General features: G+C 40.6%; 1 protein-coding gene and 1 long non-coding RNA gene across 9 annotated transcripts in view; both read left to right on the top strand.

Moving 5' to 3' along the window:
* The first annotated feature begins 15 nt into the window (after nt 1-15).
* CLHC1 (clathrin heavy chain linker domain containing 1) overlaps nt 16-17,318 on the top strand; it is a 35,702-nt gene continuing 18,399 nt past the window's right edge. The window contains exons 1-6 of one of the 8 annotated variants that reach the window (XM_038395275.2): nt 16-116; nt 1,315-1,585; nt 9,247-9,434; nt 13,228-13,358; nt 14,451-14,652; nt 15,609-15,724. In XM_038395275.2, the coding sequence (XP_038251203.1) occupies nt 1,403-1,585; nt 9,247-9,434; nt 13,228-13,358; nt 14,451-14,652; nt 15,609-15,724 (820 nt within the window). In that variant the 5' untranslated portion in view covers nt 16-116; nt 1,315-1,402. Of the gene's footprint in view, nt 117-176; nt 1,586-9,246; nt 9,435-13,227; nt 13,359-14,450; nt 14,653-15,608; nt 15,725-17,318 lie in introns of those variants that run through there. The other 7 variants (XM_038395274.2, XM_038395273.2, XM_038395272.2 and 4 more) reach the window with 7 other exon arrangements.
* LOC122459673 lies at nt 3,780-8,345 on the top strand. Its single transcript, XR_006280497.1, has 3 exons — nt 3,780-4,156; nt 4,448-5,905; nt 8,321-8,345. It is a non-coding gene; the product is annotated as an uncharacterized LOC122459673 (long non-coding RNA).

Below are 17,318 nucleotides of genomic sequence, written 5' to 3'. Positions count from 1 at the left end.
TCCCAGCATGCACCGCCGGTACAAGACACTCCAGGACCTCCTGGGGATTGTGGTTTCAATGTTGGCATGAAGGGGGACGTATGGACGGGCTGATGGAAGTTGTAGTCAAAAGTTGGGTGCGTAAGAAACTACATTTTCCACGATGCACCTGACTGAACTCCTCCTCCTCCTCCCCCCCGCTCCGTTAGAGCCTGGGTCCTAGTAACGGCCGCGGCGGCTGGTTGGGATGGGAGGCGGCTGAAGCGCCGCTGCGGCCTGAGTAGTGTCGGCGGGCTTAGTCTGCAGCGGCGTGGTGCGTCCCGCTGTCGCCGACCAGCCTGAGAGCGGACCGGCTCGTGCTGCCATTCGGGTTCGGCTCTGTACCGTGATCCAAAAACCTGGTGTGGGCCCGACTCCTCTGCTCCCCGCCAGCGTGGGTCGCGGGCTCCCCCATGTTTCCACGGCGGCGGGCCCGTGTCGGGGAGCCCTTAGCTGCGCCTCACTGAGCCCTGCTCCTGTGCTGGCGCTGGGGGTAAAGCAGGAAGGAGCAGCGTGGTCGGGTTGTGGGGTGATGCGGGCACTACCCGTATCAGCAGAACAGAAGTGGGGTTGCTGCGCTCGGGCAAACCTGGGGCCCGCAACGGGAGTAGCAGGAAAACATGGCTGGCCTAGAGCACAGTCGGTTCGGCTAATGCGGGACTTCTGGGAAGCTACACAGAGGCGTTCAGAAATAGGTGCAGGGGATTGGACTGGATGACTTAGGAGCTGTCTTGCAGAGTACTTGGATAATGTGTTCTTTTACTCCTTGCTTCACTTGATTTGTTTGGTCAAGTAAAATTAATGTATAAATTCAAAAGATGCTTATTTTCTCCAGTTCCCCCTTTCCTCCCACCACTCCACATGTAGATATCAACCATGCAGGCTACTCTAGTTGGACAGACACATGTTGCCAGGTGCAGTTTCAGAAGACACTGGGGCTCCATGGGTGTGGAGAGTCACCAGTGTGGAGCAACTTGCAGACTCAGGATCTTTTATAGCACAACAGAGATGACTTCCAACCACCCCTCTGATTAGTGAAAAATGGCTTGATTTAGCAGTGATGATAGGGAAATGGTTACAGATCACAAAGGAAAGAAACCTAGAACAGATGTTCACAAGATGCAATAGTTTATGTGGAAATGGTAAGAAAATCTTGTCTTTTTTAATAATGAAACATTTGATGGTAAGCATTAATGAAGTACCATAGTAGATGAAGAATAGCACCTCTTGACACGTGAATATGAGTTGGTGTCTCATTTATACTACATTCTTTTAACAGTCTCATTTTTTGTTTAGGTTTTCACTGAAGCATTTACTTCTGTTGAAGAAAAGAGAGAACCGGGCTTAAATTTTCTATAAGAAATGAAAGTGTTGCTTTTCTACCATGTCCACCCATAATATTGGAGTGAGCAGACATTCAGTTCTCCCTCCCATTGTTCCTGACAGTGATAAGAAATTTTTGGACAGTATACAAAGATACATCATTACAGAGATTGAAGAAGTGGGTTGTACAGAACAAGGACCAGCTGAGGAGTATTACATTATATACAGAAATGTTTTTGACAAGGTAACAAAGCACTATAGGAAAATATTTTCTTTGTAAACAAGCAGTGGAAAGGGCTGTCAATCTTAGATGCACTGATAAACAGGAAGTGTTGTGTGTCATTTTTTTTTAAAATGAGACTTTAGATCCAAATCCTCAAAGGTATTTGGCCTAGTCAATGAAATCAATAGAAGTTAGGATTCTAAATACTTTTGAGAAGCTGGGCCTTAGTGCTAACACTAAGGTTGGCTTGACAGCCCTGAAGACTGAATATGCGTTTTCATCTGTAAGGCAGGTACAGCACTGAAAGCAGCAGTATAAGCTTCCTCATCAATGTACTTCATCTCTGACCTGGAAATACTGGGTTTAGGGGTGAAAGGGTAGCACTGTCTCCATAAGCATACAAGGCCAGACTCTCCCCCATGTTAGGGCAATTTTGTGCTACTTCATACAAATACTTGTGGTATTTCAGAGCTGCCCTAACGCCAGCATAGACTACAATTATGCATGGATTAAATTGTATGATTTCTCTATGCTATAGAGTCTTTATAGTGGCTTCTATACCACATCCTTCCTTGCCATTGGCCCAAGGGGTATCACTGAGGGAAGAGGATGGGGTTAGGGAAGGGTGGATAAAAATCATTGATTTAAAAAAAAAATCAAAAAGGGCCAATGAAAACAAAAATTGTAAACAAATTTCTTTGCCTACATTACAAACAAATTACTGAAAGAACTTAAAATTGTGAATATTTAAAAGTCACTTTGTGACATTTTTACTGTTTTTTGCATCTCACTCATTTTGAATAATGAAAATCATTTTCACTTTTGTTTATAGTCAGTTTTTTCTTTCAGATTTTTGGTGTTGCTAGACTTGGATTTAGAAAACTTGAAATCAATGTTCGGGAGAGAGCTGCAATACATCTACATATATATTAATATGTCTTGTAAATCTAAAGTAAATTCTCTATACAGTGGAGTAACAATCTTATACACAGGAAATTCATCATTAACAGAGTTTCTATTTATGTAATGAAAATGCTCAAAAATTGCTTTTTTTGCACTTTTCACTTTCAGACAGGGATAAAGTATTTGTTGGAACTTGTTCATTATCTCCTTTGTAACTAAAAGCCTATATTGTGAGAGCGCAGAACTGATGAATGTGTCTGTTAGCCAGAGCTGTGGGTGCAGCTGAATTGGCTGCATGGGGTATGTGGATGACTTCACAGGCTTCCACTGTGCTCTGTGAATTTTCCTGTAAGAAAGACTGTGCAGCTGTCTGCAAGCACAATGTAACTGGACCAGGTTTTCCAATTTCAGCATCATCCTCTGTTCATTTCTTCACTGTGAATAGAAAAGATACAATGAAATCAGGGTGGATTTGATTTAAATCAAATTGATTTAAAAAATCCGATTTAAATAAAAATAATCTGATTTTTTAAAAAAATCATTGATATTTATCCACCCTGCTTTTTGACATTTCATAAAACTTGTCTTATGTCATTCCAAATTGAATGAATTATCATCCAGTCACACTTCTAGAGAACTATACAATGAATTTACTAGTTTGAAAAATGTCAGTTATATAGACTGAAGATTAAAAAAAAAATGTACAGCAAGTCCCCAAATAGCAGGGTGGATAAAAATCAATGATTTAAAAAAAAATCAATTTTTTATATTTAAATCAGATTTTTTTGATTACAGATTTTTTCCTCAAAAATCATATCTAAAGATAGTTTTGATTAAGATACGCTGTAGAGATATGATCTCTCATCATGAAATAGGGATTATAAATTCTAATTCTATAGTATGAGACTATTCATGTAATGTTTAAGAAAAGTTATATTAGTAAATTCCAATAGTTCATGGATTAGGGACCCAATCTTATGGGGCTCCAGGGGCTTCTGTAAAGATTATTTAGGTTAATCTTTCTATCTACCCAATGGGATTTAGTGCTCAGTCTATATGATACCATCAGAGATGCTTAGTTTTGCAGTTCTTGATTTGTGTCTCCAGAGATAACATACTTGTTGACAGCAAATTTATTTTAAATAAATAAATAATATATAGAGGTGAGAATTAACAGACCTCAACCCTTTTGTCCTTCTGCAAATTTGTGTACACAGAGTCAATCCCTTACCTCGCTCTAAAAGTGCAAAGTTTCAAAAAGTTCTACGAATAGAAGATTGTTGGGGGTGGAATAGATCAGCACAAGGAGAAGAAGTCTGGAGATAAATGTGAGAAGGGAGGGACAGGCAATAGAAACAAAAGTGAAACTGTTTGAGCAGCATATTCCAGAAGTCTTGAGGTCTTTCTGAATGTAGCCTTCATTGATTTGAGATCTACCAATTCCATTCTGTCACTAAAGGGGAAAACCTATCCTGGCAGTAGGCCGTAAAAGAGACCCAGTTTGGGAATATTTTAATGAAGTTCCTCTGCCTGTGGGTAAGACAGGCAGGTATGCAAAATGCAAACAGTGCAACAAAGAAATGCAAGGCCTACTTGCCCGAATGAAACATCATGAAAAGTGTTCCTTCTCAAGAGGAAGCTACATTGAAGATTATGAAAGGAATAGGTCTGAACATGCAGGATCTTCAGGTTGGTAAACTTTTTTATTTCATGATGCTTTCTTAAGGACTGCCTGTCTTCCTTCTGGACTATTCTTGAATTCTCATGTTTGAGCAAAAAATATAGTTGTTAGTTACTCTCTGGTACTATCATTTTAGATGCAGTTGTGATAAATAAATGTGATTAAAAATAGCTGAAATAGACAGATCTTCCTTTTACAATTTCACTTTAAAGTAGTACGGAGTGTCAGTGAATGAAATAATAATACTAAATGAGCAGTATGGTAATAATTAAATAACTGCATCGACTTACTTTGTTTAGGAGAATCCATCCTCAACATACAGGATTCTGCAGATTATCTACCTTCAAGATCACCATCATGTTCTATAGTTTCAGAGTTATCTGCCAATGATAATGTTTGTCACATCATGTATGTCACATAGCCACAGTATATCACCTGTAGCAAAAAGAAAAAAAAAATTTCAATCATCCAGAAACAACCATATATCTTTGTGATAACCCAGCAGGTTACAAAAAGAGGTAATTGATGGAAAAATTGCTCGGTTTGTATATGCAACAAACTCTCCTTGCCGTATGATTGAGAACCTACACTTCATTAGCATGGTTCAGTCATTCTGGCCAGGATACAGTCCACCCAACAGAGCAGATGTCACAGGCAAATTGCTGAGTAAAGTGTATGAAAGAGAAATCAAGCAGTGTGCAAAAGGTGTAGAGGGTAGAATTGTTAACCTGAATCTTGATGGGTCGAGCAGTGTCCACAATGATCCTGTTGTTTCCTTACAGAAACATCAGGAAATGCACACACAGCAGAATACTTACAAGAAGTAGCAGTAAAAGCTATAACAAACTGTGGAAAAAAAATTCAATGTCTGGTACGCAGCTTGGTCACAGACAATGCTGCAAATGTTTCCAAGATGAGAAGAAATGATTTAGAATGAAGGGAGTCCCAAACTAATAACATATCGTTGCAGTGCTCATTTGATGCACCTCCTAGCCAAAGACTTCAGTGTTCCAGAAACAAAGGCTAATGTTGAAATTGCAAAATACTTCCGTAACCACCACTTTGCAGCAGCTGCTCTGAAAAAAGTGGGAGGAACCAAGCTAACTCCCACAAGACATGCGATGGAACTCAGTAGTGGAGTGTTTTGAGCAGTATATCAAGAACAGTTTGTGAACAAAATCATGAAAAAATAGATGGCACTGTCACAGCCAAAGTTCTCAACATTGGGCTTAAGAGAAGTGTTGAATACATGCTGAGTACCCTGAAACTTGTTTCTGTAGCCTTTAACAAAATGCAGGGAAATAACTCTTTTATTGCTGATGCCACTGAAATTTGGAAGGAACTGAGTGAGATCTGAAAAAGAGAAATGTGCAATGAGAGAGTTTAAATTACAAGCATTAAAAAAACAAATGGGACAAGCACCATCTCCAGCTCATTTTCTTGGAAATATTCTCAATACTTGGGTCAAACCTTAACTGCTGAAGAAGAGTAGTTGGCTATGACATGGACATCCAGCAATCATTCCTCCATGATGTTAACTGTAATAAACTCCAGAGCTAAGGGTGAACCATTCAAGAAATATAAGTTTGATGATGTTTTAAAGAAAGTCTCACCAGTGAACTGGTGGAGGTCACTTTAAGCATTTGGTTCAGAGACTGTTGAACTGGTGATCTCACTTTTAACAGCAGTAGCTTCTTCTGCTGGTGTAGAAATAATATTTTCTTCCTTTGGACTAATTCATTCCAAATTGAGAAATTGTTTGGTACCTGAAAAAGCAGGAAAGTTTATTTTTTCTTTTCAAGATTATGAACAAACAGGAAAATGAAGGTGAAGACGACTGAGTTAGCTTCAGATGCCAATATTTTAAGTTTCTCATGTTGACCTGGCTGACATAGTTGATTTTTTTTTTTAAATTCATTTAACTATTTTAGTTGAAAACAATTTTAACAAAAACATACCTGATTTTAAAAAACTTGAATGTCTGTCTAAATTAAAAACTTAATATGCTTGTTTTGTTAAAATATTATGTTTGGCGTTGAAGAAAAAAATCCAGAATGCATAATGTTTTTAGTTAAATAAAACAATTTAAATGTCTGTCTGGGGATATTCTCCTCCTAATACAGCATGGCAAGAAAATCCTCCAAATGTTAATGATTAACCTGTTGAATTGGAGATAGTTCACCTCCCAGTGACTTCATAAATACCTGCTTCAGTTATTTCTGGTAAATGAAATAACAACCAAATGATCATTCATTTTCTGATATAGCTGTAAAACTAATCTGAAAAGTTTTCAGAATAAATCACTTTAAAATGCATAGTGTGTACCTTCTAAAAATGAAACCTACATCAATCTCTGAGTTATGAAGAATATGTATAACAACCAATGAGAATGTACTTTTATGTAGAAATCCATGATTAAATTGAGTTTTCCTGACAAGTGATTTAAATCAAATCCACCCTGGTTAGGGGTGTTCGTGATCTCTGGCTGCCATTACTGCCCCCTTGGGATTGTTGGCAGCTGGTGTAAGTTAAAGCAGCTCAGTTAAAGAGATCAGACCATTGCTTACTTGTTTTAGGATTAATGCGACTTTGCACTCCCGTCCCTCTAGTTGCATTGAGTACTCTGACTGGAGCCCAGGATCAGGCTATAATGTCTGGCCTTTTATCAGAGACCCTTTTGTTGGTGGTTTTGTGATGTGGACATCTAGGAACTAGAGTGAGACCACTAAGTCACTTCACTGCACAGCCATTATAAAATACATTAGAATTGGAATAACCTAGCATTAGAACAATCTGGGCAATGACACTTGTAGAAAGTCTTTAAATACCAGCACAGGTATGCTCCTTTTTTTGCCCAGAACGTTGTCCCTTATGTCAAGATGTGGCAAGATAACGAATTTCCTCAAAGCTTCACACAAATGCTTCTACTTTTTACATTTCTTCATCAGGGGTTCCATTCCTTATTTCTGAAGGTTTTTTGCTTTGATGTTTTTGTTTTGAATAGTTCTCCCCTCAAGTAAATGGAGTTTGACTTCTCTGTGATGGAGCTATACTCAGTGAGCTGGCAATTTAAAACCAGCTGATACTCCCCATTGACCAATCTCCAACGGGAAGTTGGGGATTCGTCCTGCTTTGAGCAGGGGGTTGGATTAGATGACCTCCTGAGGTCCCTTCCAACCCTGATATTCTATGGCTATATTCCACTTTAAAGTGCATTAAACCAGTTGATCTGATGTCCATTAATACTACATAAATTGACTCAGTATTCACAGGAAAAATCTTGGCCTCTGCTTTGTTCCTGTAAATATACATATTGACTTTATAAATCAAAATCGATAGTGGCACCCAGCTGATTGGCTACACTGAAAATTAGTTTGTTGGTTCCATTATATACTCCCTTCTTGAACTTGGCCATTTTAATTGCAGACAGAACCTGAGATGTAAAGTCTCAGAAGGGTTGATATTTTTTCCCCTCTTGCAAACTTTCAAACTGAAAGATCTTAATAACTTGCAGTAAATGTCTGAGAAATAAAAGTCTGGTGTTAGACTTCTAATTCCATTTTCTCATGTAAACAGAACTAACTTGTTTCCTATCTTCCACCTTAATTAGATTGGTCTCATTAGCACTAACCCCCCACTTGGTAAAGCAACTCCCATCTTTTCATGTGCAGTGTGTGTGTGTGTGTGTGTGTATATGTATGTGTGTATATATATATGTGTGTGTGTGTGTGTGTGTGTGTTACTGCTTACTGTATTTTTCACTCCATGCATCTGATGAAGTGGGTTTTAGCGCAAAAAAGCTTATTCCCAAATAAATTTGTTAGTCTCTAAGGTGCCATAAGGACTCCTCGTTGTTTTTGCTGATACAGGCTAACACGGCTACCACTCTGAAACCTCTTTCTTGAAGAGTCCTCTGCTTTGTCAGTGAGGACCTCTCCCATTTTTTCTCCACTTTCATATCTCTCATATGTTATGCTCACAGTTATGGGGACTCTTCTAGCTGAGGAGGACTGGATACAACACCTTTTGGAGCCCATCAATGCTGCTCTTTAATAAGGTTGCTTTAATAAGGTTGAGGATCCTGAAAGCCTTCCACTGTGTCCTAAGGGATTCTCTCTGTATTGTTTCAGAGCAGCAGCCGTGTTAGTCTGTATTTGCAAAAAGAAAAGGAGTACTTGTGGCACCTTAGAGACTAACAAATTTATTTGAGCATTTTCAGAGTTTCTTCCTCCACCTTCCCCCCCGCTGATAATAGCTCACCTTAAGTGATCACTCTCCTTACAGTGTGTATGATAACACCCATTGTTTCATGTTCTCTGTGTATATAAATCATCTCCCCACTGTATTTTCCACTTAATGCATCCGATGAAGTGAGCTGTAGCTCACGAAAGCTTATGCTCAAATAAATTTGTTAGTCTCTAAGGAGCCACAAGTATTCCAATTCTCTGAATTGTGCTTTGCTTTTTTCAGCTGCCAAGAGAGATGTAATGAACAGGAATCAAAACTGGGACTTCTGCATACCTAATTTTACATGCATGTAAAATCAGTTTTTGCATTCTTTGCATGCATGAGTAAGGACTGTAGGATCACCCACCCCCCCCCCAAATTTTGAGTTTGAGCTAATGCTTTATGCTGTTTAAAAAAACATTGGCATGGCCTGGGCCCTTCCTCCTTAGCCTTTCCAGAACTATAAGTGCTCTGAAGGAATCAGGCTTAGTACCTATTGAAGAAAGCATCTCGTTGCTGAAAAGTGATTCTTCTAGCTGCATAAAGAATGGTGTTCACATGTCCTGAAAATTATCCCTTAACTTTAGTAATATCTGAGATTATTTAAACTGAAAGAAGTATGGAGTTCATTTGTCACCATTTATAGTTTGTGCACTTTCATCAACTTGGGCAATGAAAACAGACTTTGTCAGTTTTATGTTCTGCTTCTCATGCTTTAGCACAGCGCTGCAGTTTGAAGTGTGTTCTGTGTCCAATTGTTTCTATTTACTCCGACTGTTGTGGTGTTTGGAGATTTGCGGGGAGTCAGGAGGGGTGTTCTATTAACCATGTCAGTATATCGCATTGCTGATGGAAAAACATGTCTTCACAGATAATAGAGCATGTTACTGTGTACAAGAACATTCTGACTTCAATCAAACAGGAGTATGATGCATTTATTGAAGCAATAAAAAAGGGCCAAAGGAATGCATTTTATCTTCATGGAAAATTGAAAGTTCTAGCATCTGAGCCTACAACTCTAATATATTATAGAAAAAGAACAATCCAACTTGAAGACAAGTAAGGCCACCTTTAATACATTGTGTAAAGCAACATGTGTGATACTAACTCTGGTGTGTAAATAATTTAAAATGTAGCTAGTTTATCACAGTTATGATTTTTAAAAACTAGTTTTATTCTTTTATTATTCATTAGGTAGAAATCCCAAAATGACAGTGTAATTGTTAAAAGAATAGTTTCACTTTTGTATTTCCAGGCCTGATTCTGCAATTCTCGTGGAGATTTGGCAACCATAAGTACTGCAGGATCAGGCACTTGAGTTAAACACATACAGTTTCCCCATTTGTAAAATAAAGACAGTATAACTTCAAAGTGAAGGTTCATTGTGAAAATATATTAGGATACTTTGTTTAATATGACAGGTTTTCAGAGTAGCAGCCGTGTTAGTCTGTATTCGCAAAAAGAAAAGGAGTACTTGTGGCACCTTAGAGACTAACAAATTTATTTGAGAATAAGCTTTCGTGAGCTACAGCTCACTTCGTCGGATAAATAATCTAGCAATCAATAAATAATGTTTTGGACATGTCTATGTGCATATTTATTTGTTTTTCCTAAAGCTAATTAAGTATTTTAGGGAAAAGTGTGAGAGTGGCTGCCAGCAAGAGTTGGTGGCCTTATTCTAAGGCCACCAAAAAAGTTGTCCTGAGAACCCCTGGACTAAAGGCATGCACCTTCTGATAATCTTATCACATACATACAACTATATGACACCAGTAAAGTATAGGACAATAAAGAAAGCCACGTAGCAGACTGAGGGAAAGTGAATAATTCTTCCTCGGTTTTATACTTCTCATATTAAACAAAAAGAAAAGGAGTACTTGTGGTACCTTAGAGACTAACAAATTTATTAGAGCATAAGCTTTCGTGAGCTACAGCTCACTTCATCGGATGCATCTGGTGGAAAATACAGAGGGGAGATTTATATACACACACAGAGAACATGAAACAATGGGTTTTATCATGCATGCTGTAAGGAGAGTGATCACTTAAGATGAGCCATCACCAGCAGCGGGGGGGGGGGGGAGGAGGAAAACCTTTCATGGTGACAAGTAAGGTAGGCTATTTCCAGCAGTTAACAAGAACATCTGAGGAACAGTGGGGTGTGGGGGGAGAAATAACATGGGGAAATAGTTTTACTTTGTGTAATGACTCATCCATTCCCAGTCTCTATTCAAGCCTAAGTTAATTGTATCCAGTTTGCAAATTAATTCCAATTCAGCAGTCTCTCGTTGGAGTCTGTTTTTGAAGTTTTTTTGTTGAAGGATAGCCGCCCTCAGGTCTGTAATTGAGTGACCGGAGAGATTGAAATGTTCTCCGACTGGTTTTTGAATGTTATAATTCTTGACGTCTGATTTGTGTCCATTCATTCTTTTACATAGAGACTGTCCAGTTTGACCAAAGTACATGGCAGAGGGGCATTGCTGGCACATGATGGCATATATCACATTGGTAGATGCGCAGGTGAACGAGCCTCTGATAGTGTGGCTGATGTGATTAGGCCCTATGATGGTGTCCCCTGACTAGATATATGGACAGAGTTGGCAACGGGCTTTGTTGCAAGGATAGGTTCCTGTGTTAGTGGTTCTGTTGTGTGGTGTGTGGTTGCTGGTGAGTATTTGCTTCAGGTCCGGGGACTGTCTGTAAGCAAGGACTGACCTGTCTCCCAAGATGTGTGAGAGTGATGGGTCGTCCTTCAGGATAGGTTGTAGATCCTTGATGATGCGTTGGAGAGGTTTTAGTTGGGGGCTGAAGGTGATGGCTAGTGGCGTTCTGTTGTTTTCTTTGTTGGGCCTGTCCTGTAGTAGGTGACTTCTGGGTACTCCTCTGGCTCTGTCAATCTGTTTCTTCACTTCAGCAGGTGGGTATTGTAGTTGTAAGAATGCATGATAGAGATCTTGTAGGTGTTTGTCTCTGTCTGAGAGGTTAGAGCAAATGCGGTTATATCGTAGAGCTTGGCTGTAGACAGTGGATCGTGTGGTATGATCTGGATGAAAGCTAGAGGCATGTAGGTAGGAATAGCGGTCAGTAGGTTTCCGATATAGGGTGGTGTTTATATGACCATTGCTTATTAGCACCGTAGTGTCCAGGAAGTGGATCTCTTGTGTGGACTGGTCCAGGCTGAGGTTGGGTAGCAGATAGAATACACACCCCTAGAACCCCGACCTGGGGTATTCTATCTGCTACCCAAGATCCATAAACTTGGAAATCCTGGATGCCCCATCATCTCAGGCATTGGCACCCTGACAGCAGGATTGTCTGGCTATGTAGACTCCCTCCTCAGGCCCTATGTTACCAGCATTCCTAGCTATCTTCGAGACACTACTGACTTCCTGACAAAACTACAGTCCATTGGTGATCTTCCTAAAAACACCATCCAAGCCACTATGGATGTAGAAGCCCTCTACACCAACATTCCACACGAAGATGGACTACAAGCCGTCAGGAACAGTATCCCCGATAATGTCACGGCTAACCTGGTGGCTGAACTTTGTGACTTTGTTCTCACCCATAACTATTTCACATTTGGGGACAATGTATACCTTCAAATCAGTGGCACTGCGATGGGTACGATGCAAAGGTTTTCCTCCTCCCCCCCCCCCGCCCCCGCTGCTGGTGATGGCTCATCTTAAGTGATCACTCTCCTTACAGTGTGTATGATAAAACCCATTGTTTCATGTTCTCTGTGTGTATATAAATCTCCCCTCTGTATTTTCTACCAGATGCATCCGATGAAGTGAGCTGTAGCTCACGAAAGCTTATGCTCAAATAAATTTGTTAGTCTCTAAGGTACCACAGGTACTCCTTTTCTTTTTGTTTAATATGAGAAGTATAAAACCGAGGAAGAATTATTCACTTTCCCTCAGTCTGCTACGTGGCTTTCTTTATTGTCCTATACTTTACTGGTGTCATATAGTTGTATGTATGTGATAAGATTATCAGAAGGTGCATGCCTTTAGTCCAGGGGTTCTCAGGACAACTTTTTTGGTGGCCTTAGAATAAGGCCACCAACTCTTGCTGGCAGCCACTCTCACACTTTTCCCTAAAATACTTAATTAGCTTTAGGAAAAACTAATAAATATGCACATAGACATTTCCAAAATCTTTTTTATTGATTGCTTGCTAGAAATCACTTTTCACAACAGACTATTAACAAACATGTGAGTATCACTTTTTACAGCAGACGTACTCAGCCCTGCCAAGCCTGGGGACAAATCAAGCCCTGGATGGGGAGCTGGGAGAGGCAGCAGGGGGCTGGAATCTGAAGCCCCAAAACCTGGGGTCTACCGCCTCCTAGCCAGAGCCCAGGGCTGGAGCCCAAAGTCCCTCAGTCAGAACGTTCTGCCCTGTCACACCAGGGCTGAAGCCCAAAGCCTGAGCCCCACTGCCCTGGGAAGGTGGGGAATTCACTGGCTGCCTGATCCTCCAGTGTTGTGCCCCAGGTGTCTCCAGAGGGGGGCAGAGCCTTTCTGCTGACAGCCCCAGCAATCACCAACACTAAGGTGGGGCATCCAGGAGCAACAAGGATAGGGACAGGCTGCTATTTTGCCACTCACCCTCACCCCATCACAGCCCAGGAGGGTGTAGTCGCAAGAAAAGCCCCTGGTGGCTGCATTTGAGAAATGCTGCCTAGCCAGAAACAAAAACAAGTACAATTAATATGGCATGTTAGGGAAAACAAGTAACAGAATGACAGAACAGTGTTGTGACAAACTTAGTATAGCATCTGCTCGCCCTGATGATCTAGGATTCTAAAATGTAGAAAAGAAATTGCAGAATCTTTTCTTTTTTGCAGGATAAAAGTTATTGAGAGAAATTCTGCTAGAATTCAAAATCTAATATTGAAAATAAGAAATATTAAAAAAGTGCCCTCTACAGAAGCTTTGACTCCAAGAAAAAAGATAAACCCTGCTAAGCCTATACCAGGTAAAGACCAATATTTTGTTAGGCAGCCTGAGCATTTCTTTTGGATTAAAGCTTTACTCTTAACTAAAGAGAAGCCATATACACAAAGGGCTGCAGCAATCCTATAAGGCACTAACCCATGTTTGGCCGTTATGGAGCCTCACTGGCCCAGTGGAAGCTCTGGAAGGATGCATGCTACAGGGAGCATAGTGCCTTCCAGAGCTCTTTGGTAGTCATGGGGAGCATGCTGACTGTTACAGAACTTGTGTCTCCTTGATTGGGGACCAGTTAAACCCATTTGTGCAACCCGGGGAATCCGTGAGGTCTGTTCTAACTTATCACTGCTGCAATAGACCCTATTGGCAACTGCAGGAGTGCAGAATCATCAGAGCACAGGAAAGCTTCAACCATTTCTCCTCTCCCAACCCCCCTTCTATTCCTTTGTCTGTCCCTGGCCTACATTAGGATTTTCATTGTGGCAGGGCGTTCTGCAAGAGGTTTCAGAGCCATCTCTGGGGCTGCTGCACAGACCCTCTTGCACCAGGGGGTTTTCTTAGGATGGGGAACATCCCAGTGGAGTCAGTGCAGCCAGGCAAGCACGAAGGGGTTGTAGAGCAGAGATGAATTCCCCCACTGCGAACAAGGGTTGATTGTGACCAACTTGTGTGTGGCAGTGCCAGGGGAGATAGTATCTTTCTCTCACATTGCTCAGAAGATGGTCACAATCTGGCCAGTAATGTTTGGTCAGTACTCAGCAAATGGAATCTAAATAACTAGATGTGCATGTATAGTATGTAACACAGCATTTGTACATTTATTTCTAAGTCGTCACTGCTGGAACATTACACCAAAAACTAACAGATTCAATTACGGCTCTGGAATATTATTGAACCCTAAACTTTTATCACCTTCTATACATTATTTTTTTTCACTTATTAATAGAGATGGGCTCTAAAGTAAAGGAAGACTTGGATTATGTCTGAGCTGCAAAATTCAGTGTGTTGATTTTCAGATTAGAGAACCCTAGCAACTTGCATGTCCCACAGTTTCTGTATCCACCTTATGTGTTTGTCACAATTAAGAGCTCATTAAACACATTTCCTTCTTCAACAGGTCTGACTGTAAAAGAATCTCTCAGCTTAGATGCTCTTTCTAGACACCTTGCTCAGTTAGAAGGGAGAGTGCGAGAACTGAAAGGTGACATGATATCAAAATACATCCCTCTGGAGAGCAAGGCTGGCCTAAAGCAGGAACTCAAGCACTCATTGGAACTACGAGATAAGGCAGAGGCTCTGAATGAGAAACTGAGACTGAGGTACAAGTGTTCATCCAACAACATATCTTTTTTGTTAGGGATATTCTCTACAGTGTTCTGTCTGTCACCTCGATTTAGCTTCGGTATGTTATTAATTGTTATAGAGTTATTAACAATATCAGTATTAATTGTGCTCAGTACTTTGCAAAATTCCTTGCCCCTAAGAGTTTATAGTCAACTGACAAAGCATGCAGTGTGGTCATTTAGTGTTAGGTCCTGGCTCCCTGTTCTGTCTATTGCTCCAGCAGCACAGAAGAGATAAAGAGCTGCCTCAAGTGTGCAGCCAGGGATTTCCCTGATGTAGGGGGAATACTTGGATGACCTGTGATGAAAATCCTCTGTTGGCAAAGTGGCACTGAGGGGACCGCTCTAACTGGTACAATCTAGAGTAGCCCTTAGACTGCTTTAAGTTACACTAGGGGCAATTTTGTCCCCTTCTCCCCCCCCTCCATCAGTTCTTAGATTGTGAGAGATGAAAGGTGCCTTAGATAAATTGAGTGCAGCTTGCTGCGATCTGGAAATCTAGCTCATAGTATGCTGGTGATTTGAAGATGCATTCAATACAAATCAGTATAAGGCTTTTAATGACATAAATATGACAGCCTTCCTATGTTTGGTGGATTAATGATGCTTGGAAGAAGTGTATTTTCAAAGGGTTTCAAAGGAGGCAGTACCTTTTACATTAGGACAGACAAAGACTCCCATCTGTAATGGGCAGCAAAGAGGAAAGCACAAAGATGAAAGCAGGAGAAGGATAAAAGGGAAGCAGTTGGGGAGGAAGGTTTGGGTGGAAGGGAGGGAAGGAGGGATTAGAATGAGAAGATATGTGGGCAGAGGTCGAGCTTTATAGAACCTTGAAGTTAAGGGTTAGCATGAACTTGATCCTTCATAGGGAACTACTGAGAAGTTAAACTGATCCTAATGAAATGTTTGATTCCCTCTTAAACTGTTTATAGTTATAATAGAATTACTTTGGTTGCAAATGCTGTGTCTGCCTGGGCAAAATCTGACAAGAGCACCTCCTTGCAAGAACTCCTCTCTCAAGTCATGGAAAAGAAAGAATTTGTAGAAGGTAAAAACAGTAAAAATAGGAGGACAATATTATGAAGCATGGAAAATATGGGACCAGATTCTCAGCTCATGTAAATTAGTCTATTTCCATTGATATCAATGGAGCCATGCGATCTTATACCAGTTGAGAATCTGGCCTATACATTTTTATTTTATTTTTTTAAATGTGGGCTGAGATTTTCAAAGGGGCCTGAAAGAATTAGGTGTCCAAGTCCCATTTACAGTGGAAGTTGGACCCCTAATTCCTTTAGGTCCCTGTGAAAGTCCCATCCCTAATGATCTTGGGTCATCCATTTCCCCCATGCATGATGCTGCATGTGTCTAGCATTTAGGAAAATAAGATTTTTGCCCAGAAATCTGATAAAGGTATAGAAAATATTCACCAGAGTTATACAGGGGTGAATTTGGTCTATGATGTTTTACTACAGTTAAGATGAAGTTGAGGTGTCCTGAGGTGGTTTATACAGTCTCCACCTCTCATGTGCTACCCAATCCCTCAGGTTTTTTTCCAGAGTCACAGAGGTCTCCTGCTACTCGTACTTTAAATCATCCAGGTTATTTAGGCAAGTGATGTAGTGATGGTAAAGAATCTTTAAAAAATGTTTTCCAGCCGGTTGCCTTAGGCCTTCTGACATGTTCAGCCTTTTTATGAGCATTAAGCACTCTCCAAACACTGCCAAGATGCTGCATGAGTAGAATGCAGTTATGCGCTTGGCATCAAATTGAATCTTACTTGTTGCTCTCAACTTTTATTGTTAGACAGATCAAGGGAGATACCTCTTATGTTCCTCCACTCTGCCCCTTCTAATGGACTTTTAGATTGTGGGTCAAATTCTGCTCCCATTTACATCCCTGTAAATCCATGCACTGAAATCAGTGGAGTTACATGGTTGTAATTGAAATCAGAATTTGTCCCTATGTCTGTTGTTTGCTGCTAGTTGGAGTTTAAAGTGTGGTCTCCACTCTTGTCCCAGAGCTAAGGGCCAAACTCTACCCTGAGTGACATTCTGTGCAGCTGCATTGGTTTCAGGTGGAACTGTAGAATGTTTCAATGAGTAGAATTTGGTCCTTAGGGTGTCACCTCTCATTCCTAATCTCTGGCAGCCTTAGAGTATGTGTCTGGGGACATAGACAGGGAAACATTGTCCTAGAATTTACCTGCCCTGCTTGAAATAAGTTCCTAATTACATTTCCACTTGTTTCAGAGTAGCAGCCGTGTTAGTCTGTTTTCTCAAAAAGAAAAGGAGTACTTGTGGCACCTTAGAGACTAACAAATTTATTAGAGCATAAGCTATCGTGAGCTACAGCTCATTTCATCGGATGCATTTGGTGGAAAAAACAGAGGGGAGATTGATATACACACACAGAGAACATGAAACAATGGGTTTATCATACACACTGTAAGGAGAGTGATCACTTAAGATAAGCCGTCACCAGCAGTGGGGGGGGGAGGAGGAAAACCTTTCATGGTGACAAGCAAGGTAGGCTATTTTCAGCAGTTAACAAGAATATCTGAGAAACAGTGGGGGGTGGGGTGGGGGGGAGAAATAACATGGGGAAATAGTTTTACTTTGTGTAATGACTCATCCATTCCC

The sequence above is a fragment of the Dermochelys coriacea genome, chromosome 3 (assembly GCF_009764565.3).
Source record: "Dermochelys coriacea isolate rDerCor1 chromosome 3, rDerCor1.pri.v4, whole genome shotgun sequence".
Taxonomy (NCBI): Eukaryota; Metazoa; Chordata; order Testudines; family Dermochelyidae; genus Dermochelys; species Dermochelys coriacea.
The sequence above is the reverse complement of the archived record's forward strand: the minus strand, read 5'-3'. Positions and strand labels throughout refer to the sequence as shown.